The 23,145-nt window shown below is 53.4% G+C and overlaps 1 protein-coding gene across 6 annotated transcripts; it reads left to right on the top strand.

Annotated features, from left to right (window-relative positions):
- The first annotated feature begins 1,966 nt into the window (after positions 1 to 1,966).
- L3MBTL1 (L3MBTL histone methyl-lysine binding protein 1) lies at positions 1,967 to 21,327 on the top strand. 6 transcript variants are annotated; one of them, XM_062642272.1, is made up of 23 exons: positions 1,967 to 2,086; positions 4,719 to 4,899; positions 5,138 to 5,276; positions 6,332 to 6,555; positions 7,130 to 7,274; positions 7,417 to 7,555; positions 8,212 to 8,335; positions 8,957 to 9,044; positions 11,390 to 11,481; positions 12,064 to 12,168; positions 12,531 to 12,666; positions 13,106 to 13,206; positions 14,207 to 14,358; positions 15,297 to 15,373; positions 15,780 to 15,865; positions 16,432 to 16,542; positions 16,829 to 16,943; positions 17,187 to 17,286; positions 18,166 to 18,363; positions 18,688 to 18,734; positions 19,005 to 19,162; positions 19,533 to 19,595; positions 20,494 to 21,327. In XM_062642272.1, the coding sequence occupies exons 3-23, from the start codon at positions 5,141 to 5,143 to the stop codon at positions 20,626 to 20,628; spliced, it is 2,532 nt and encodes an 843-aa protein (XP_062498256.1). In that variant the 5' UTR covers positions 1,967 to 2,086; positions 4,719 to 4,899; positions 5,138 to 5,140; the 3' UTR covers positions 20,629 to 21,327. The 6 variants fall into 6 exon arrangements, with proteins under 6 accessions (XP_062498256.1, XP_062498257.1, XP_062498253.1 ...); XM_062642273.1 differs by having other exon boundaries at positions 5,114 to 5,276; positions 13,115 to 13,206; XM_062642269.1 differs by having other exon boundaries at positions 5,114 to 5,276.
- The last annotated feature ends 1,818 nt before the right edge of the window (positions 21,328 to 23,145 follow it).

Here is a 23,145-nt window from a genome sequence, read left to right as displayed (position 1 = left end):
CTGCTCTGAGGTAGCTTATAAATTTGCACCCTTTTGGCAACATCTGTCAATAATGTATCTAAGTTGGATGAACCTGGCTGCGCTCCTATGCGAGAAGGAATGGACCACAGCAGCTGTATCCATACTGCAGACAAAGTAGCAGCAACAGGAAGATGTCTGCGCACAGGACTCAAGGTGGGGCTGCACCAGTGCCCTGCAGAGTGGGACATTCACCTCCCTCGACCTGCTCATGGTGCTGTGCTCGTGCACCCAGGACACATCTGGCCCGTTGTGCTGCAGGGCACACTGCTGACTCCGGTTAAATTTGGCATTAACCCAGACACCCAGATTTCTTTCTGCATGGCCGCTTCCCAGCCTCCCGTCCTCCAGCTTGTATGTGTAAGTTCAGATGTTTTATAACAGAGGTTGTGGAAATGGAAGCTGAGGCACAGGAGGGAGAAATACTCTGGTATTACAGCATCCAGAGAGCTCACTGGGAAGCCAGCGATGCCTCCTCTTTTGCCTCAAGTAGCTGTTTTCCAGGAATTTATCATTCTGAATTCATGCTTTTTTTTTTTTCATGGCAAGCATAGCCAGGAACAGAAAAATGATGGGAAAAGGTGAATGCTCAGTTGCTTTTCAAGTGCCTGAGTTTCACTCTGCTCCTGATTCCCGATTCTGGTCCCACTGTAGCAGAAAGGGCTTTATATGAGAAAACCTTGTTCTATCCTGTGCCACTGAAGTTTTATTTGAGGGCAGTGGCAGTAAAGGAAACCCCTGTTACTTCCTTCCTGATTTTCAGGATGTAATTGCTTCATCAGTCTGTGACTTCACTTTTCTTAATGCATTAAACATTGCAGACCACAAAACTCAAGGTGGATCAAACTTGACAGATACTCATGTTAGAAACAAAGAGCTTGTTCCTGCACTCCACAGGGTGACCAAGAACCATCTGGGCCCTGGATGTGGCCCAGCCAGAGCTCACTGCAGTTGAGCTGTTCAGCTGGGAGGTTCCTGCTTCTCCCTGGCTGGTCCAACGCACATCAGGTGCTGTTCTTGGCAGCTTCTTGTGCATTCTTTGGTCCTCGTGCTTCCAGTCTTGGTTCCTTCCACTCTCACCTTCTGTGGATAAGCAGAATATGCATCCGAAAGGCACATTTGTGTGGCCATCAAATATTAATGGGTGTGCAGGTACGCTGGGTTTTGAGCACTTTGAGCACTTAGGAAGCACTCCTCTTGCCCTGCACTTTCCCCCGAGAGCTAGTTTGAGGGATCCTTTTGCTTCCCAGTGATCTGGGGATTCCGTGTTAATGTTCTCCAGTCATTTTTCAGTGCTGCACGGGAGAGGCTTCGGGCAGCCCATACCTACCTCAGGCAAGGCCTGCAGCACTGGGGGGTCTTGGCTGCTGAGGAGAGCACGTCCTACCGCAGCGATGGCGGGGGTCAGGTCTCTCTTCGTGACTTTCCAAGTGACTCAAGCAGCTTCTGCCTCCCAAGCTCGTCCCCTCTAACCCAGGAGACAAAACCAGCGGAGCCCCGCGCTCCGGCCTCCTCCCAGCGCCGCTGGGCCCAACACTCACCCCCAGGCCCCCAGCGCCACTTCGAGGCCACCCAGCACGGAACGAGCAGGGGGCGGCCTGGGGTTACGGGGGGGGGGTATCCTCGGGCCGGACGTTGCCATGGCAACACCCCCCCCACACCCCCCCAAATCCCTTCCCCGTCTCCCCGAAATCCTGCGGCGGGATTAGGCCCCGGCACTGCGGCGTGGCGGAATGCGCGGGTTGCCATGGCGACGCGCTCATTAAGTGCATGCGTTCCAACCGGCCCGGCTGCCGCCCCCTCCCCGCGCACCCGCGCGCGTTCCCGCACGGCCCCTCCCGCCGCCGGCTTCTCCCCCCCCCCTTCCCCCCCTCGCCCCCCCCCCCAATTTCCCCCCCCCCCCCAATCCCCCGGCCCGCCCGGTGCGGCCCCGCTCGCAGCCCCCGCCAGCACCGGGCCGGGCCGTGCGGTGCGGGCGCGCCCGCACGCGGCTCTGCGCAGCGCGCACCGGGCCGGGCAGCCCCGGCTGCGGCTGGGAGCAGCGGCCTGGCCGGGCCCCGCCGCCGAGGTAAGGAGCGCGGCGCCTTCCCCGCCCGGCCTCGCAGCCTTGGATCTGCCCCACAGGCGGGGCCCGGGCTGGGTGAGCGGGTGCTGGGGCCCGGGGCGGCGGGGCCGGGCCCGCTCCGCGCCGCCCCCCGCAGCGGGGCGGCCCCGGGCCCGGCGGGGGAGGGACGCTCCACCATGGCCGCCTTTCACCGGGAGACACCCGGGGCGGGCGGGCGGCGCGGCCCGGGCCGGGCCGAGCCGAGCGGGGCGGAGCGGAGCGGATCGGCGGGGGGACGGTGCCGGGCGGGCGGGCCGCGGCGGGGGCTGGGGTGAGGGCCCTGGAGGCGGGAGCCTGTGCTCTGCCGGCGGCCCCGCTGTAGCCGGTCATTCAGGAGTGAAACATTTAGGTGCAGCCAAGTGTATTTTGTCAAGCCAAGCCACTACGCCCAGCCGGGGGCTATCTCAGCAGACACTAGAGACGGGCAGGTGCTTATCTCCCCTGGACGAGTTCGGCACTGGTCCCGGTTTGGGCGTGTGTAGGGTGAGGCGCTGCCCAGGCATGACCCAGTGGGTTCTGTCAGACACAGGGGATGGATCTGTTCATCCCTTGATTTCCCAAGGGATCCTCTCTGAGACACACAGAGCTTGGAAGTCCCTTTAACAGTGGACGCTTGACCATGTTCCTTCTGATGTTTCTCAAACACGTGTTGACCTGCAGCCTGAAAATGACCCCGCTGCAGTGCTTGAAGGGGTCCTGTAGCATGGAGAGTGTTAATCCAGCCCAGGGCACAACAAACAGCCCAGGCTATGGAGAGGGTGCTCCACTCAGCACTCCAGGGATGGCCTCACCAGTGCTGGGCAGAGGGAAGGATCCCTCTATCCTCTGTAAGGCAGCCCAGGACACTATTCACCTCTTTTGCTGCAAGGGCAGATTGCTGGCTTATGTTCAATGTGGTGTCCACCAGGACCTCTGAGTCTTTTTCTGTCAAGCTTTAGCTTTCCAGATGTGTGGCTCCAGTGCAGACTTCAGGAATACTTAAAAATCTGAGAAGCCACAAAGCCAATAAACATATTAATATTGTTTGAAGTACAGTTATTTTAAGCCAGTTTTGTGATGAAAAGAAGCATATATGTTGACCAGGCTGTCCTTTATAAAAGTGCTGATGGGACTGTACAGCATATGTATGCTGGGAGCTACTTTTCTCCATGCTCCTCTATGGCCTGTTGCACCATGTATCCCTCCTCTTTCCAAACAGCAGATCATTCCCTGGCTTTGCTGTGGTTTTGTGAGACTGCAGCAGAGTTGGAGGCTTGTGTGTAAAATGCTTGCTTTCCAAGCCGCTGGTGCAGGGTGCTGGTGTTGGGTGTTGGCCAACATCATAGACTGCTGTAGAGAGATGAGTTTGGGTATCATCCAGCTTGAGCACTGGATCTGGTTATTTCTCTTCTTTTTCTAGGCATTTCCAGTCCCAAGTTCTGCTTAAATAAATACATAAAAAAGCATCAACAGCTCACACGAAACAAGGAGTTGTCCCTGAAACATTTAACCCCAGTGATGAATCAAGGATAAATATCTGGTTTAAGTGCCTAAGAAAGCAAATAGGTTGCTGGTGGGAATTAGGAAGCACCAATACAGGTTGGCTGCCAAATTCATTTTTGGCTTTTAATTGGAGTCTGGTGTCCAGCTGGGTGAGTTCCTTCGGTTCTTTTCAACATCCTGGTGTAGGCACCATTGTTACGGGGTGATTCTTGCTGTCTTACTGTGTGCGTTCCTCTGAGCTGCTGTCATCTTCTGCCTTTGAAATGGTGGTTTGTCGTATAATTTTATGAATGTTATTGTGTGGCTTTAATTGAAAGACAAAAGAAACTAAACAACTTAGATCAGGGGCTTTTAGTTAGCATCTGTCCCACTCTTCATCTTTCCCTAATTCATCTTGTTGAGTTTCAGCAGTGCTAATAGAGCAGCCCTGATGTTGCATGCTTGGACATGGACAGAACAACTAAAAGGAGGAGCAGAGTAAGGTTTTCTTGTGGGAAAGAAAGAAAGGATTCTGGTGTGCAGTGGAGGAGCAGCAGGGCCTGATGGGCCTTGGCTCAAGGGATGGGGATAAACTAGTAAAATTGGAAGATCAGCAGTGCTGTGCTTCGGGGTATTAGCTGTAAATGGGTTATTAAATCTGTCGCTTCCCACATTCTTCAGTCTCTGTATGGTGTTACTGGAATTGCTGCCTGCTGGGCCACAACAGAGGCCAGCTGCTGCCCCAGGGACAGGGAACTGAGCAAGGCAGATGGCAAGGTCACTGTGGCAAGGTCCAGCTAGAGCTCAGGTCACCAGGCAAGGTCTGAGATCAAACCAGGATGCCAGCCAGCAGGTTAGGTCCAGGCAGCAGCTGGAGACCAGCACTGCTGCAGTACAGCGTAGACAGGTTATGGTGGGGCTGATGGGGTGGGTCATGGGTGGGGGGTCCAGGAGAGGTTGGTCAGGGCCAGTAAAGCCTAGTAGTACCCTCAGGACCATGCCTACTTCTTGAAATTCATGGCTAAATGGGTTGAACATCACCAGTCCTGTGAGAAACTCAGCTGCATCCAATGGACTTCATGTTCCCTCCACCCCCTGATTAATTCCTGCCACTTGTGAAATTCTTCTCCTACAGCCAGTTAGAAGACCAAGGGTGACTGCCCAGCAGGAGAACTGGAAGGGGAACTGGAGGAGCCTGTGTCTGCTCCAGGGTAGGACTTGCTAACTCTCTGTCACAGCCTACATCAGTGGGAGCCAGGAGCATCCATAGCTTGTGGTGGACCTGCTGTGCTCAGAGCATCCTATGGTGGTGCCAGGTAAGAAAAACCCCTTGGCATTTGCAGGCTCTGAGCTGGGATCTCATAATAGGGGCTTTTCTTTGTTGGATTCAATAGGCCTTTGACATGTCCTACAGGGGTTTATGTTGGGAGATGGTTGAAAGGGAGGGGACCATCCTCCAGAGTCTCTTTCTCACTCCTTTGTCAGGTTTGTACTTGTACCCAACTTGATTTCTGTCTTGCTGTCTTACAGTGTCTCGCTCTGTGCCCTGGCAAGGTGATGGACAGCAGAGCAGAGATGGAGATTGTGAGAAGCACGAAGGGGAATACTGCTGGGGAGGTCAGTGTCCATGTGGTCACCACCGAGAGCACTGTGCAGAGCACCCACCTGCCAACGACTGCCTTCATCATACCAGGTATGCAGACTTGTCCTAACTGGGGCCTCCCCAGCCTTCTCTGCCCACACTGATAACCTCACACTCCTTGTATATGTGTCCTCCTCCCAAACCCTGTGAGGTAAAGCCTTGTTGCTGTTGCCATTTTAGAGGTTCTCAGTGCCTATCCCATGTCACTTGGCTGATCAAAACCTCTTGAGTTTTAAACCAAACCCCTGCTGTCTGGGGCCCTCTGACAGTGCAGCACAGTGGGCTGTGTGCCTGCTCTGCAAGGCATGTGGGCTCCTAGGTTGCTGCATTATCACACAATTGTAGAATATCTCAAGCTGGAAGGGGCCCTTAAGGATCACTGAGTCCAACTCCCTGCTCCCTGCAGGATTACCTAAAACTGAACCATAGGACTGAGAGCATCATCCAGACACTCCTTGAGCTGTGACAGGCTTGGTGCCATGACCACTGCTCTAGGACTGACCACCTTCCCAGTGAAGAATCTTTTCCTTATGTCCAACCTGAGTTTCCTCTGTTGCAGCTTCATTCCATTTCTTCATGTCTTATTGCTGGCCACCAGAGAGAGGAGATCAGCACCTCCCTGTGCTGCCTCCTGTGAGAGGGGTGTAGATTGTGATGAGGCCTCCCCTCAGCCTTCCATCTCCAAGCCAAGTGACCTCAGCCACACTTCCTAAGTCTTGTCCTCAAGACCTTGGTCACCTCCTCTGGACACACTCCAGTAGTTTGATGTCCTTCTTCTGCAGAGGACCCAAACCTGCACACGGGACTTGAGCTGGGGCCACACCAGTGCTGTGCAGAGTGGGACAGTCACCTCCCCAGACCTGCTTGTGGTGCTGTGCTGGTGCACCCAGAGCATGGCTCTTTGGTCTGCCAGGGCACACTGCTGACTCCTGTTCAACTTGCCATCACCCTAGACCCCCAGATCTCTTTCCATAGGGCTGCTCTCCTCCTCCCTTCCCCCAGTGTGTACATATAACCAGGATTACCTCATCCTGGGTGCAGAATCTGACACTTGCTGTGTTCTGTGTAAGCCTCTGGTTGTTTGTTGCCTTTCTTCTCTTCTCAAGCAAATGCCACTGCCATCAGCCTTCCCACGAGCACCTTAGAAATCCAGCGATTCCCCCGGGAACCACAGAGAAGCACAGGGGCCGAGAGGCCAGAGAGGGGAGCAGGGAGCGAGCCCATCACAGCTACTGTCATTCCCCAGATCAGCGGGGTGCAGACCTGCAGCACAGTCCGTGTGCTGGAGTGGAAAGATGGGGTGGCTACTTTGCCTGGGAGTAACCTGCGGGTAAGTGTAGCCCTGGGCCACTGTGTTTGTCCTCCCTCACCAATTCCCTCAGCTGCTTGCTTTTGTAAGTGACAGTCCCCAGCTTATGCAGGCAGGGACCACCAGCCAGCTGGTGGAACCCTTGGCTGTTCTGGCTCTTTGAGGCTCTTGTGCCCCATCACTATGCCCCTGACATCTTGTGACCTTAGCAGAGAAAGCAAATACATGGTACCTGGGGTGCTGCAGCAGGTCTGTCCTTCACAGGGAGTCAGAGGACTGCTACTTGCTGTGCAGGGCATCTTTCCTTTCCAAGCTGTGCCATGGAGTTGGCTCTCAGAGGCCAGCACAGACTGCAGGGAGGGGCAGCAGGATAGGAGACTTTAGTGCTGTGCCTGCCTCTACTATAGAATCAAGGAATGGTTTGGGTTGGAAGGGACCTTAAAGATCATCTAAGAGCTGTCCTGCTATTGGAGGCACTACTGACTCAACCATGTCCCTCTTATTCTCAGAGCTCACATGTACCCAGTAGCTATCAAATTGCATTTCTATCCTCCTTGTTAATTATTCTTCCTTGTTTTTCGGTTCAATGATATAGTTCCGAATTAATGAGTACGGGACACTGAAGGTGGTGAGTGCTGATAAGATGCCTCCAGTGGAAGCTGTAAAGGAGGGTCACACAGAGAAAGATGGGGACTCAGAGGTGGCACCCACCGGCAGGGACAATCCTACTGTGGCTCAGGGTAAGGGTGGCACTTCTGGGGTGGGTACCATCATTCAGCAGGTGCTGGCTGGTGTAGGCCCTGAGTGAGGCACATGTTCTTGCTTCCTGCTCTTTCCTTTGCTGCACTTTGTGCCTCACTGCTTCTCTTCTCTCCGACTCAGATGCGCCAGAGCAGATCAAGCTTCCAACAGCAGAAAGCATGTGCCACTGTGATACCTGTGGCCGCAGGCACGTGTCAGATGGAGCCCGGGAAGGCAGAGGCTTCTGCAGCGAGCACTGTCACCAGCAGTTTAAAGAGAGGTAAAGGAAGGAGAGTTTGCTCCATGTTGAGCCATATCCATCCATCTGCTCTCCCTCCCCTGGTCTACATGCTCCAGCAAGGGATGAAGACGAAAACCTGCTTGTTCCCCTCTTCCCTGTAGGCAGAGTGCCCTGGCTGCAATATAGGGGGGTGAAGACTTGCCCCAGGGACACCAGGGAGCACACAGAAGCCAGATTTTCTCCTGCTCAATTTGTGGCCTCATAAACGTATATGTGGTTGAGCAGTAGGTTGCTGCAGTGGGTGCTTGCAAGCAGAGTAGCAGTGGGAAGCATGGATCACAAAGGCGTTTCCAGCCCACTGCTTACCAAAGTGTGACTCCTGGGACTTGTTTTACAGCATCTCTCTGTGGCTCTGATGAAGCTTGGAGCCCTGCTACAAAACTAGATCACTTCTGATCCATCCCTGAGTTCAGGTTTCTGACACCCATGTGTGTGAGGATGATTCTGTTCTGTACCCTGATTCTAACCTCATGCCAACTTGTGTGCTGAAAGGAGTGCATACATTAGTCGGGAGGGATGGGAACATGTGTGAGTAAGAAGTGGGGTGACAGGGATTCTCCATCAGCTAATCCCTTACTAAGAACCCAGCCATAGCCACCATGCCGTAGTGGTTTACTCTCCCTTACTCCATGAAGGTCTGTCATTGTGGAAAACTCTGCCAGCAGCACCAATGCCACTGAAATCCTCAAGCCAGTGAAGAAACGAAAGAGGAAGGATTACCAGAGCCCTTCGGAGGAAGAATACGAATCAGAGCAAATGGTAGGAAGAGGGCAGGGTGGGTATGTGTGCACACATGCTGATGTCAAGGGTGGGTCATGGGCCATCCCTCTGTGTACTGCATGTGTACAGTTCTCATCAAATGTCTTTCAGTGCTATGTTAGCTATATGTGAAGGAGGTAACCTTTTGGCTGTTAATGACAAAAAGACTTGAATGTGTGGATCATCAGAACTTCTAGACACTTGGCCGGCTATTGGGCATGCCGAGCACCTTGGGTTGGGCAGTGCTAGACATGTCCTGGTTGGGCTGTAGGTACAGAGAGTGCTCAACTACTCTCTTGAGTCTAGGTCACCAAAGTAAGTGTTAAAGTAAGAGTGTGTGTCTGTGTGATGTGTATCCTGGGGAAGGGACAGTGCCTTTGACATGGCAGGGAAGCTCTGCAGATCCACTCCAGGTGTGGTTGCTACCAGTCAGCATGAAAATCGGCTCCCATCATCACATCCTCTTGGCTGCCATTTCTGGGCCAAGCATCAGTAAAATCGTGGATGTTGCAAATGCACAGTGTGGCCTTTGGCACTGGTCTAAGGGTACAACACACAGCACAAACCTGTGTGCAGACCTCCAGCATGATGGGTTTCTGTTTTGTCTGCTCTCATGTCTAGGAAGAAAAGCAGGAAGAGAGGAAAAACTCTACTGAGGACTCTGCCATCAGCAACCCAGAGGCTGACACTTGGAACGGGAGCCAGCACGGTATGCATGGCTGGGCGGGCAGTGGGGTCAGTGAACCCACCACAGCTGTGGGGTCCTGCTGTGGATCTGTGGGTCTGGGACAGCATTTTGGTGCTCCAGCAGAGTCAAGCACCCAGTGCAACATGTTCCTGAAGGCTTGTAAGCTCCTCTGCTTGCTTGATCCTGCTCTTTCTGTCTCTTTCCGTTTCTCTCCTTTCCTGTCTTTCTCTCCATGGGAAGGGTGCACCCTTGCAGATACAGCTGTGTCTTCTTCAGGCATTGGGCCGTACTGTACAGTGCTCTCTGGTCCCTCCCCTTGGGAGCTGAATTTATCACATGCTCATGGGTACTGTGTTGCAAGAGGTACTATCCTGAGCAATAACGTGACTGAGCCACATCTGGCTTTGACCCCCTCTTTGGATGGTCTTGTGAGGAACTTTCCTCACGTGATTGGGAGCTCACAAGTTTGGGAGCTGCTCCTGTAGGTGTGGTGCTGCTGAAGGCTTGTCTCATCTCATGGGGATCTGTTTCTGGGCCATATCAGAGGAGATCTCAGATGCAGAGCTGTTGACACAGAGGGGAAGGAGACAAGCTGAGGATGCAGCATTTGCTTGGTTGGTTTTATCCCTGCAGTGCAATGGGATGATGGGGAAGAAAAATTGGGAAAATATTAAAAAGAAACATTTATAGGAAACCTTTTGTCTGTGAATAGTGAAAGGTCGTATTCAAAGTAATTTTAAAATGAAACTGCTCCAGCTTCATACTCCTCTCCGTAGCCAAATGTAGGGACAGTAGCAGGGGCCAGATGTTGTTAACCCCTCATGTTACACTGAGTTAGCCTCTATTAAAAAGAGATTTCATACTCACTTGCCAGGTCCTTTTCACTGCAGTCTGAGTCCTGAGCATGAGCATTCACTGCTGCATACAAGTAAGCAATGCTGAGCCTGGTTATTTCAGCATTCTCTCTTCTGTTAGAATTACATCATCAAACAAAATGCACACCTGGATGCCTCAGTGTAGCAGAGTCTGTGTGGGCTCTGTCTCCAGGTGTATTTGTCATTCTGCAGAAGCACAGAGCTTGTATTTACAGATTCCCCAAACATGCCTGTCACTCTTTTCAAAGTCCTACAGAATAATGAGGATGTACAAGGGGCAATGGGTTCAAGCTTAAACAGGGGAAATTCAGGTCAGCTATAAGGAAGAAGCTCTTCACTGTGAGGGTGGTGAGGCCCTGACACAGGTTGTCCAAAGAAGTGGTAAATGCTCCATTCTTGGCAGTGTTCAAGGCCAGGTTGGACAGAGCCTTGCACAATATGGTCTAGTGTGAGGTGTCCCTGCCCACAGCAGGGGGTTGGAACTGAATGATCCTAAGGTCCTTTTCAACCCAAACCAATCTATGATTCTATGTTTGTCACTCTTAAGTATAAGCAAAGCATCTGGGTTAATATCCTTGCTCAGTGAAGCTCAGCTTTAATTTCTCCCACAAGTTCCTATTTTTTCCCCCCTGTTTCCCCTAAGCTCAAGGGAGGAAGGAGTTGGGTTTTCCCCTGTGTTTCTGGCCTGCCTTACACAAGGTTGTCTGTCGTGGCTGACCTGTAGCTGTGAATTACTCAGTGCTGGGATAGGCACAGCACTCCTGGAGTCCCTTCAGGTGCTACAAAGCAGGGAAAGAAAGTGGCTGGAGACTTGGATTGCCTCATGTCCCTCAGGCAAGGCCTTTGTAGCTTTCCAGAGGGATCAATGGAATGAAGGGTCAGCTCTTGCCTATAGAGATGATGCTGTCTTTTCATGAATACTAGGTAGGTAAATGCATCTCTAGGGCACCAGTGTGGCCTTGGTATGCCAAGGGGAATCAGGTGGTTGTCTCAGAGCAGAGGATAGCAGAGCTGTTGCCTCTGGAGTGGTGGTGGAAGGTGAGCCTGCTGCTGGTTTGACTGGGCACATGCCCCTTGCAGCTGGGAATGATTCCCAGACCTCTGCATGGATCCTACTGACTATCCCAGATCCATCAGTGCCATGGTCAGATGGACTGGCTGGAGGAGAACTGGTTGCAGAGGTGTCCTGATGCTTTGCACAGAATGGCTTGTCCCTCAGGCTCCTTAGGTGCCTTACTAGAGTGAAAGAGGACATTTGGGTCATGGGGACCTATTTTAGAGGGGGCCTCTTGGGTCTGTCCCTCTATGGTTTGCTGGAGAAGGGGGCTCTGTAGGATGGTGCTGAGCTTTGCAGGGATGCAGGACTGTGCATGAGAGCAGGATGTGGCCCCAGCAGGACCTGCCCTGCACACTGCTCCGAGGCAGGCAGGGCCAGGGGCTGGAGCAGACCCTCAGCAGCGCCTCTTGTGTGTGCGTTTGTGCTGCGCTCAGGTGCCAGTGAGGAGAAGAAAGAAGGCTGGTCTTGGGCGTCCTACTTGGAGGAGCAGAAAGCTGTCGCTGCCCCTTTAAATCTCTTCCAGGATGTGAGTTGGGATTTTCCTGTCTTTTTCCTTCTTTCATCTTCTCTTCTCTTTCCCTGTTTTTTTTCCCACCCCTCTTCCTTCTCCTTTGCTTCCCTGTTTTGTGGGACTCTGAGCAATTAGCAAGCTCCCATCTTCACCTGTAGGTGACCAATCAGCCTCCAGTTTTGATTGCCCTGGGTCCCACTCCCCAGCAGGTGCCATCTCCCATCCCAAGCACCCCACGTTTGTCTAGGACACCCCTTTGGCTCTGGCAGGGTGGTGGAGCCTTTCCTCAAAGCCACATGTCAGCTCTCCTGAGGCCACATTGCTGCTCTGCACCCCTGCTCCCAGGCTTCTGATAGCCAGGGCAGAAGAGGAGCCAGACCCATGTCCCTGTCTCCCCAGGGACGCCCTGCCAGTAGCAAGAGACAAACCCACAAGGAGGTGGAAGAATGTGGTTTTCTAGAGGAAAAGAGTTAAAATTTGGATGGCAGCATAACCCGTGACCCACAAGTTCTTGGTCCCAGCAGCCTGATGGGTGCTCCTTGGGATGGTTCTACCTGTGTCATTTCTTACATTGTAGTTTAATTGTTTTGTTTCCAGTACCAAATAGCTTCCCAGCACAAGAATGGCTTTAAAGTGGGGATGAAGCTGGAAGGGATTGACCCGCAGCACCCATCTATGTACTTCATCCTGACAGTGGCTGAGGTAAGTCACCTGTGGGTCCTTTAGTCAAAATCCCTGCATGAGCATCTGCCCCAGGTGCAGAAAAGGTAATCCTTGCACTTACTGGACACAGCATGGTGACCCTCCATGGCATTTACACACCAGCCTGAACTTCCCTTCTTAGGGCTTGCATATGGTGGCCTTACACTTGCCTTCTTCCATGCTGAACACGTTTTGGGACTGGCATGTGCCTCCTAATTTGGGCACTGGCTTATGATTGACTCTTTGCTTCCCTAAATGATATGCTGAGATAATATACAGGAGAAGAGGTGCGTGCAGTGCTCAGCCAGGGACAGCAGGAGGTTTCATTGGTCCTTTCCCTTTCCTGCCCTCCCTCTTGGTAGGTGTGCGGTTTCCGAATGCGCCTCCACTTCGATGGCTACTCGGAGTGCCATGATTTCTGGCTGAACGCTGACTCCCCCGATATCCACCCTGCTGGCTGGTTTGAGGAGACTGGGCACAAACTCCAGCCCCCAAAAGGTAAGGAGTTAGCACGTCTCAGTTGGTGGGTGTTGTTGAAGAAGTTGGATGAGTAGTGGGCCCCTAAATGTAGAGCTGGAGATGGGGCCCATGAGGGGATGCTGCGGTACTGGGGGGGTTCCACAGGACCACCTTTCAGGCACCCATCATGCTAAAGATCTGCTCGCTCCCATTCTGGGGCAAAGCTGGAGCCAGCAGCTGTGCCCCGGGGCAGATGGGACTGATGCTCTCCAGGGAGGAGCTGAGCTCTGGATTTCCACTGTACATTTCCTAGCACCCCTCCTGAATCAAACATTGGGCCACAGGTTTGGGGTTTCCCAGGGCTGCCCACAGCAGGACAAGGCAGGGTGAGGGCGGGCTGGCTGTGGATGACCAGGCTCAGCCTCATGACCACTTGGGTGCTCTCTGTGAACTTGCTGCTCTCGTTTCTCTTCTTGAGGGGTTGTAGGTTATAAGGAAGAAGAATTCAGCTGGACAAACTACCTGAAGATAACAAAGGCTCAGGCAGCTCCTAAGCACCTCTTCATGGTCCGAAATGCTGTGAGTAGCAACTTCTCCTTCCTGCCAGGTTCAGGTGTGACTTCTTCCCCTCCAGCTGAGCAGAATCTGTCTGCCAGTGCTGGACTTTCCTCTGTCCACCCAACACTTTTCAAGCCCACAGTGTGGGGAGGCCAGAGAGTGTACTGCTGGCATTGCTCAATGTGATGGGGCACATTTGGCTGCTGAGGATCTATAGCTTGGGTACTAGTTTGGTGTGCCCAAAATTGGCATTGGTCTGATTCAGCCAGGCCAGCTAAATCTGTTGCAAATATAGTGGTGAGGAGGAGCAACCACTACTCTCAACAATTGTTTTGCCCCAGACCCCTCAGTTAACGTTTTCTAAGTAGAGTTCTTTTGTCTCTGTTTTGTGTCTTCATTGTTTCTGTCTCTGCCTTTATTTTTCATATGGCAGCTTGGGCAAGGAAAGTGGGAATATATCAGAGTGCAAAATGCTAATGGTTTCTTTGTCAGCTGCAGAGGAAACTTAGCCGTACTGATAAATCAGCCTCTCCAAGTTATTTATTATGTCTAAACCTCCTCTTCATTGCTGCAAAAATCCCCCTAGTGTGTGTGAGGCAGTGTTTTGCACAGATTTTTGGACCCAAGAAATAAAGGTAAGGTAGGGTAAAGGTCCCATCCCAGCTCCTCCTGTTAAGCCTAGGGCATTGCTTGCTGCTAACACTGGAGGTTCATGACTACAAGTCCTTTGTGAGCTGATGTAAGTTGGAGACTTTTTTCTCTGGGAGGTTACTGCTTATTGAAGATCCTGAGGGTGTGAAGACTTCTTTTCTTCTTTCTTTGTCTGGCTAAGCTGAGTTACTCACCCTCTGCCTCTTTTCCTGCTTGCACAGCAGAGCACTGCTCTTCTGGGGTCCTAAGTGGTCCTGGTCCTGCTTGGAGGCCAGGAAGAGTTTGGGCAGATGCCCCCTTGCAATGGGCAAGGGAAGTGGTGAGGAGGATGCTGGGACCATAGCTCTGAAAGAAACCTCTATCCCCCCAGCACGAGGCTTCCCCAGGCTTCGAGGTGGGCATGAAGCTGGAAGCTGTTGACCGCATGAATCCTTCCCTCATCTGTGTTGCCACAGTGACTGACGTGGTGGACAATCGCTTTTTGGTGCACTTTGACAACTGGGATGATACTTACGACTACTGGTAGGTGCACAGAGGCTCCTGGGGTGCCAGTGCTGGGAAACGCTGCCACTGCTTCAGCAAGAGTGATGGGGTGCTTGGGAAAGAGGGACAATCCCAACATGCTGCTGCATAGGTCACTAGTGAAGCAGAGGGTCACCCTTCTGGGGGACAGACCTCCTGGGACATTGCCATAGCCCTTTAGTTAATGTGGGGCAAAGTCAGACATGATCACATGCTGTGGGCTCACCCTGAAATCCTCTTGGGAGGCAGAAAGCAATACAGAGACTGAAGGCCTTATCTTAAAGGAGCTTCTGCATCTGTAGGCAGGGGATTGTCACCAGGGTGGGAAAGTTGAGGCTGCTTAAGGCCAATTAAAATGGCCAGTTAGCACAATCAGGGATCTGAGAGCAACTTCTTTCCTTTGGCTGGAATCCTCTGACCTCTTCTTGCCCTGGGGCTGCAGCAGTTTCTGTCCCCAGCTGCTCTTCACTCCATGGTGCGGGGCAGCTGCTTGCACTGTCTTAGGGCAGACCTGCAAAGCAGCAGTACCCGAGTGTGCTCTGACCTATGGGGAGCTATGACCAGGACAAAAGCCCTCCCAGATTCCTCAGCTCTCACCACTCCAGGCTCTAAAAGGCATGGCCTGTCTCCCCACTTGCAGCAAGCAGTTGCTGTTCCCTGGGTAGCTCTGCTGCAGGGCTGGAAACCAGGGCATGTTCGTGCCCTGCCCCTCTGAGCTGACATTCTCTTGCCCTAGTCCTTGCCTTGTAGGGCCCGCGGTTCCCTGAGTCACTCAGGCATAAGGATGCTGTAGAAGACCTTGACTTATGCAGGGGGTTTTGCTGGTGGTACAGACCTAGGGGTGCACCAGGTGGCCTGCCCTGGATCCCTGCAGCCCATGCTCTCGGTGCTGAGCCGGGTACCTCAGCCCTGTGTAAGAGTTTGGGTTTGTGTTCTAGGTGTGACCCCAGCAGTCCGTACATCCACCCAGTTGGATGGTGTCAGGAGCACGGCAAACCCCTCACACCTCCTCAAGGTGAGTAAGTGGCCTGAGAGCACAGCCCTCAGTGGTGCATTCCCCTGGGACACGCTTCCAGGGCGGCACAGGGAACCCTGGGGCCTTTGCTTGTCTGCAGGCCCAGGCAGTTTTCTTCAGCAAGGCCACAGCCATGCTCCTGCCAAGGCTCCTGCACACGTGCTTGTGTGGTTGTCTTGTACCGAGCGGAGACACAAGGAGGACCCAAGCTGTCTATCCAGGCCCAGATGCTTTTGCTTCCATGTACCCTGGATTTCATTGTCCTTGAGAGAACAGTAGCATTTCTTGATGTCTCTCAGGTTCCCATGTGTCTGGCTCAGACTTGGTTGCTCAAAAGCAGTAGGATGTTCTGGGGTACTTGCTGTCTTCCTACAGCATTCGCCTTCTGCATTTTCCCTGCTTTTAGATTATCCTGACCCTGACAATTTCACCTGGGAAAAGTACCTAAAGGAAACTGGAGCATCTGCTGTCCCAGCTTGGGCCTTTAAAGTGGTGAGTGCCACCTCATCTACTGCACTGTGCCTAGGCAGAGATTTGGGTTTTCTTTGTTGTCAGATCTTTACCTTTATGAAAGTCAAGTAATATTGAGGATGCTCCTGCCACAGGCCTGAGGTTCAGATCTACACTCAAGTTCAGAAGTCAGGGCTATCCTGTGCAAGCAGTTCTTGGAAAAATGGGAAGTATGACCATGCCCTCAGCTAGACAGGAGCTGGGTGGTGAGAAATCATTTAGGCTTGCTTGATAGTTGTTGTCTTTAACTGCAGCAACAGCAGCTGTGTCCAGACAAGTGGGGCTGCAAGATAGAGCCCCAAAATGTGTCATGGAGACCTTCCTCCCTTGGGTACAGCTTTCACATCTTGTTAAAACACAGCTCATATCTAGGAGGCCTGTAGCCACTCTCTCCTGTTGCCACTGTGAGCTGGGCTGGCTCTTTTTGGGATAGGCCAGGGCTGGGAGCTGGGCTTGAGGAGTGCTCACTGCTGGGAAGGCTGCCAAGGGGCACAGGAGCTGGAAGCATGGCCCTGCTCCCCACTGACCTGGGTTCTTCCTGGCCCTAGCGTCCACCCCACGGCTTCCTGGTCAACATGAAGCTGGAGGCAGTGGACAGGAGGACGCCATCCTTCATCCGAGTGGCCAGTGTGGAGGACGTGGAAGATCACAGGATAAAGGTGGGTGTTGGAGTATCAGTGCTGAGCCTGTGTTCAAGTACTGTGCTGGCTTGATCCTACCCTTCCCACCTGACTGCCAGTTCCAGTAGCAAAGCATGTGGAAGTCTGTGGAAGTACAATGTGTGGAAGTTGGCAGGTCCCAGTGCCTGGCTCCAGGAATGGAGGAGAGCCTTGTGCTGCAGTTCAGCTCTACCTTGCTGCTTGCTGTCAGCTTGGAAGGCTCCAGAACTCCTCAGGAAGGTGCCCTGAGGTTTGAAGGGTGACCCTGCTGCTTGTCTCTCCCCAGATCCATTTTGATGGCTGGAGTCATGTCTATGATTTCTGGATTGATGCAGATCATCCGGACATCCACCCCATAGGCTGGTGCTCAAAAACCGGACACCCACTGCAGCCTCCTCTCAGTAAGTCCTGTACCTGGGTCAGTCCCTCACAGCCAGGGTCCAAGTGTGCCAGATCCCCATTCTCACCACTACCTGCCCATGCATAGAAATGGCCTAAGGATGGGCAAGAAGGAAGGGCTTTTCTGTGGAGCTGTCAGTTGAAAAACTCCTCCCTGTCTGGGGCAGGCAGGGAGCCCATAGCCCTGGCTCTGCTTGGGGCTGCAGCCCATGACAGTCTCTCTTCTGTTTCTGCTCCTGGTCTAGGGCCAAAGGAACCAGCCTCGTCTGCCCATGGGGGCTGCCCAACGCTGGGCTGCAAGAGCATCCCTCACACCAAGAGCTCCAAGTACAGCTTTCACCACAGGTGAGCTCCCCAGTGTGGCTCAGAGGGGCACAGCTTCCCTTATGGCCCTTCCTCTGCTTTTCCATACCCACCACCCACATCAGCAGCCAGCCCTTCATTGCACCCACCCCATAGCTGGCTCTGCTCCATGCTTAGGGTCAGCCCTTGCTCTCCACAGGCCAGGCCCCAAAGCAGCCTGGAGCCTGTGGCTGGTATAACTCCTGTGAGCTCCTGCTCCACGCCTGTCCTGTGTACCCAGAGCCCCTGGGGGTGCCCTATATGCCCATCTACCTGTGGGGACTACGTCGGTAACAGTGCCATTAAGATGCTGTTCACTGATACCAGCTTCAAGATGTGCCTCCCACCCCTCATGGATGCCTTTCACTGTGAGTTTGTGAGCTTGGGAAGTCCTGAGAAGGAGCAGTGCATCTTCCCCAGCTCAGTCAGTCACTTGTGAGGCCTTTTCCAGGGGAAACCAGGCACAGTGTCGTGCCAACCCCAGCACAGCAGGCTGCTGTCAAGAGGAGCGAGTATAGTGGAGCATCTCTGAGGATGGGGAAGGCAAATCTGCCTCCCAGGGGCTTCCCTACTGGCCACACTCGTGGCACTTTCTTCCTCCTCACTCTCATCTGAATGCCTGTGGGGGCAACGAAGGGAGGATCAGCACTGGTGACTTGCACAGGGTCGCTGTGATAGCAGTGGAGAAGGTGGGATGGGTGTTTGTACCTGGAGGTACTGGGTGTGCCCATGCACCCAGCACCCTTACACTGGGATTTTGTTCACATCTTTACTCTGCCTTCTATGACCAGGGCTCCAGCTTCCCATGCTTAGGGGCAGATGGGTGCCCCCACCATGCTGCTCTGAGCCTGGTCCAATGCTTGCCTCCCCTCTGTCCTCTAGGAAGTGCCCCACGCCGGGATGTGATGGGTCAGGACACGTGACTGGGAGATTCACAGCCCATTACTGCCTCTCAGGGTGCCCGCTGGCAGAGAAGAACCAGGGCAGGCTGAAAGCAGACTTGTCCGACAGCGAGGCCTCGGCTCGCAAGAGGAACCTCATTGGCTTCTCCCAGCGAAAGAAGTCTCGGCACCATGGGAGGTAGGGGCAGTCCTGGGGAGCCCCGTCAGCAGCACAGGGCCTCTGTGCTGCCACTGCCATCGCTGGGAGGGATGGCCAAGCTGTTGAGGCTCCTTGACCACGGGGAGCATGGTTGTTGGTGGCTGGTGTTTGTCTTCCCAGCTCTGTTGGGCACCTCTCTTGGTTTTTCTTCCCATGTTTTGTGTCTTTAGCTGTCAACCCTTTGGGTCAGGGTCCAAGAGGTAATTCTTGCTCCCACTGCCAAGGCATTGCTCTGTGCGGTGTGGAGAAGAGCCCTCGGGCCAGTCCAAACCCAGTTGGAAATCAGTCTTCCTGTCTCTTTAGAGGGCGACCTCCAAAGTACCGGAAGATCCAGCAGGAAGACTTCCAGAGTAAGTGCCTCCTCTCCACAGTGCCATTGCAGAGGCAGGGCTCAAAGAGCTGGGGTGGTGGCTGTAGGAGGCAGGTCTCCCTTGGCTCACTCAGTCAGACCTCACACAGGTCAGCACCAGGAGCTTGGGGTCAACTACCAAAGCTGACCATCTGACAGAGATCTTCTCTGCCCGTTACCAGAGCTCTGCTTGGTCTCTCTCCAAGGCCTGCAGGATAGGATGGGATGTTCTTGTCCTACGTTGGATCACATCTTGCATTTTTGTTGGCAGCTATTTCTTCAGACAATATGCACCAGTCACTCTTCATGTCTGCACTGTCTGCACACCCCGACCGCTCCCTCTCGCTCTGCTGGGAGCAGCACTGCAAACTCCTGCCTGGGGTGGCCGGCATCACAGCAGCCACAGTGGCCAAGTGGACCATCGATGAGGTAAGGTGGTTTTAAAGACTGTGTGCTGGCTCCTAGCCCACTGTCATGGCTGGGAGCACTCTGCCTGGCTGTGCAGCACTATGGTACATCCACCAGGCACAGGCGGGCTTCAGCAGCTACTTCTCCGGGCTGTCGAGCAAATGCTGTAGCATTTGCTGCTTTGGGGCTGGAGGAGGCCACCTACTGCGCCCTGGTGCAAGGGTGATATCTAGGGATGGGACCTTGCTGCAACTGCAGCCTTTGGCCTAACAGCCACGTGTTACCTTACAGGGCACCAAATGCCTCTGTGGAAGTGAGAGTGTGGGGTCATGGGGGGTCTCCAGCCAGAAACATTGCTTCTGTCTTGATGTTTTTCTCTGTTTTTTCCAAGGTCTTTAGCTTTGTTCAGACTCTGACTGGTTGTGAGGACCAAGCCAAGCTCTTCAAGGATGAGGTGAGAAGTGCTGGAGGATGAGTGCAGGTGGGCAAGGATGGCTGTTTGCCACCAGGGCAGGGAGGAACTGGCCAGTGACCCTCCTGCCCTGTTCTGGCATGGGTGAGGGAGGGCACCTCTGAGGAGGCTCAGGTGGGTGAGCAGGAAGAGAATGAGAATTCCTTCATGATCACCTCCTGAGGAAAGCTGCTTGTTCCTCACCCATTCACCCTTCCCCATCTGCATCCTCTCAATGCATCTGCACAGCAGTTAGGTGCATCGCTGTATGTCAGTCAGTTTCATTGTTATTAGACTCCTCTGTGGACAGACATACAGAGGAGCTGCTTTCCAATATGTGCAGTGCACCCAGGGCAAGCTGATCCTGGCCACACTGGGTACAGCAAGTATCCCAGCCTGGTAGTAAATGCCTCCTGTGCTCAGGCCTGCAAAGCTGAGCTGGGGGCAGCCTGCACACTTGCCAGGACCTGGAGCAGGGGATGGATGGATGAATGCATGGATGGATGAATGCATGGATGGATGAATGCATGGATGGATGGATGAATGCATGGATGGATGGATGAATGCATGGATGGATGCTTGCTCAGACCAGCTTGCCTGCTGGCTGTGTGCTGTGCAGACAGCAGAAGCCCGAGCTGTCTGCAGTGTGAGCTCCTGGGAGGAGACCCTGGAAAGGGTTTTTCTCCCTTGTGCCCGGTTGCTGGACGCACAAGCTGTGTTTGTCTGGGGCAGCAGCATGGGAGTGCTGTGGGTAGCCCCTGCCCTACTCCCTGGGATCATCCATGGTACCTGGCTGAGGGTGAGTGTGACTGTGCATGTCCCCAGGTTGTGCCCGTGCTGTCCCTAGGAGGTCACAGTCTGGGTTTTCGGTGAGTGCCTTTGTCCCTGCTCTCCTCCCCAGATGATCGATGGCGAGGCCTTCCTCCTGCTGACGCAGGCTGACATCGTCAAGATTATGAGTGTCAAGCTGGGCCCTGCACTCAAGATCTACAATGCCATCCTCATGTTCAAGAATGCTGATGACACCTTAAAGTGACTTTTCTTCACCCAGCTGGGACCTTCTCTTAGCACTGGTGCTGCCAAACTGGTCAGGACAGAGATTCCCCCTGACCGACCACGTCTTGTCATGTCCTGCTCATGTCCTTTTGGGTGCTGCATCTCTGCTCTCCCACCAGTCCATCTCCCATCCTTTCCTCTCCACTCCACACTGTCCTTCTCCTCCAGCACTGGGCAAAGGCTGGCCCCAAGCCTTGGGGAGGCTGTAGGGCAGAGGGTTGATGTGGGACTGGCCTCTCTTAGTGTGACAGCAGCACCCAGTGTCTCGCTGTGACCGCATTGATGCAGGGCAGTGGTGAGGCACAGGGGAGCAGTGTGGAGGGTGTAGCAGCTGGGGGCTGACACGACCAGTCAAATCACCCAGGTAAGGGAAGGACTGACTGCCTCCATACATCCTTGCACCCGTTTAAAGGCCGGTCTTGGCTTTGCTCAGCAGCTGAGAGAGGTTTTCATTTTTTACCCCAGTGTGTTCCTCTGGGGGCCTCATGCTGACATCATTTCCAAGGGACACTCTTGAGGAGCTTCTGCTCACTTTGCCTTTGTCTCTGAATTCTTTTGACTTTCCCATTCTAAGGCCAGATGATGACTTTGCTTTGCTCCTTCACTGCGCTGGGAACCAGTGGCCCAACTCTTGCCCCTTCCAAGGAGCACCGTGTCCTGGCTGCTGCTCTGCCTACAACCAGTGTCTCTGCTTTATGCCTTTTTATGGTAATGCAGCAATCCAGGGCCCCGCAGGGCCTGGGTTGATGAGTGCAGAGCAAGCTTTATTTCCTCGTGGGCTTCAGGCTGTCTTGGCCAGCACATCTCTGTGAGAAAGGATGCTTGGTTAACTTGTTCCCCTTGCAGCAAATGCTCTGCAAAGGAGATTTGGACCCTCTTTGTTTCATGTATTGGGAACAAGTCCCTTTCTAGAGCAGAGACAGCTGCTAAGGATAAGAAGCATTCATTCTTCCATAGGGACATCTGTTTCTGAAGGTGTTCCGGAGTTGGCTGACTCAATCCTGCCAAGCCACCTTCTCCCCCTATTTTGCCCTCACAAGGCCCCCAGGTTTTGCTGTTTGAAGAGCAGGATCCTCTGCTGGCCCTGGATCCCTCACCTGCAGAGCTAGAAGAGATTCAGCAGTTAACTGGGTTTCTTTCTGTCCCTTCAGTAACGTAATACCTTTTTAACAAGGGTGCAGGCACTTTGGGAATGCTCCCCCTTGTAATGGAGTCTAGGACTCCAAAGCTAGGAAAGCCTCCATTCCTGACAGACCCACACTGATGTGATCCGAGTCCTACATCCACTTTCTTTCCCATTCCCAAGAATGACATATCAGTAGCAAAACATTCTTTCCTCCTTTCCCAGTGCCCAAAGACAGGGATGAAGAGATCTTAGCAAGTGCACCAGCAACTGTCACACCTGGGTCAATCTGTTCAAGGCTTCCCATGGAAATGTAGCACTTTGACTCTTTGTTATTGAATATTTGGGGTCACATTTGACCTGCTCTTGAGACGTCTTGAGATGTCTGCTGCTTGCTCTTCACACAGGACTTGCAACTACTCCGTGTATTTGTTTTGTCAATGCTTGGGTTTGATTTAGGCAGCTCTCCCTCTCCTTTCCTTTTGTATGTTCTTCCATCTCTTCAAGCACTGCATTGTGGCCAGCTGTGGAGAGAAGGGGAGTGGGACTAACAGCCGTGTCTCTGGCTCCCATACTCACTCCCCAAGTCACCCTTGATCCACAGTAAATGGTCCTGACGTTGGTCTCTTCACCTGATGGGGAGTCTCTTTTTGGGCCACTGTGTGCTGAGGTGGAAGAAGAGGAGCCCTGGGGCCTTCAGCTGTGAGACTGTGAACAGTGCGGGGACTCTCCAGCTGGGATCTGGAATGGAACAGCTCCTTTCACAGGATGTGGTTATTGAGCTTGTGAGGAATCATCTTACAAAAGCAACCTATTCAGGCCTGCTCCACGCTGTCATGCTCACTCATTCCTCCTATTGGGGAAGGGACTAAGCCCTGCCCTGGGTGCTGGGAGAGGAGATGCTACCCTGGTATTGGATCTGAAACCAGTATGAAGGATGGAGAGCCTCATGTTGCCCTGCAGAGCAGAGGTGGTGTCGAACTCAGAGGATCCCTGCTGGAGGGGAAGAGGAATCAAGAGCCACACCATGGCTGACCCACAAGACTGAGTACAACCAGAACCACCAGCTCTTGCTCTGCTGTTGGGTGCGATAAAGCCATGCTCTGCCTGGGCATCAGCAGGAAGTTCTGCCCATGAGGTGCTGCCTTACTTTATGCTCTTCTGGCCTCCCTCTGAGTGAGCATCACAAACCAAGTTTCTCCCCTTGGCTCTGGGGCCTGGCTGTGAGGTTGGACGCCAGGTCTCTGTTCAGGGAGGTGCTGCCAGGAAAACTGGCCCCACTGGAAGGGTGGTGTGAGGCCTCTGTCACACGCACTTACCCGCTGTCTCCAGCATCACTTCATCAGCCTCTTGGGCCAGCTCAGCTCTTTGGGT

Source organism: Pezoporus occidentalis, unplaced genomic scaffold (assembly GCF_034315485.1).
Source record: "Pezoporus occidentalis ecotype Australia unplaced genomic scaffold, CSIRO_AGI_Poc_V1 ctg70, whole genome shotgun sequence".
Classification (NCBI taxonomy): Eukaryota; Metazoa; Chordata; class Aves; order Psittaciformes; family Psittacidae; genus Pezoporus; species Pezoporus occidentalis.
The sequence above is the reverse complement of the archived record's forward strand: the minus strand, read 5'-3'. Positions and strand labels throughout refer to the sequence as shown.

Bases quoted from the DNA above. Each gene is read 5' to 3' on its own strand.
- L3MBTL1 (XM_062642272.1), top strand. From the start codon at position 5,141: ATGGACAGCAGAGCAGAGATGGAGATTGTGAGAAGCACGAAGGGGAAT. The intron at 7,556-8,211 runs GTAAAGGAAGGA...TACTCCATGAAG, and splicing joins CACCAGCAGTTTAAAGAGAG to GTCTGTCATTGTGGAAAACT. The intron at 9,045-11,389 runs GTATGCATGGCT...TGCTGCGCTCAG, and splicing joins TTGGAACGGGAGCCAGCACG to GTGCCAGTGAGGAGAAGAAA.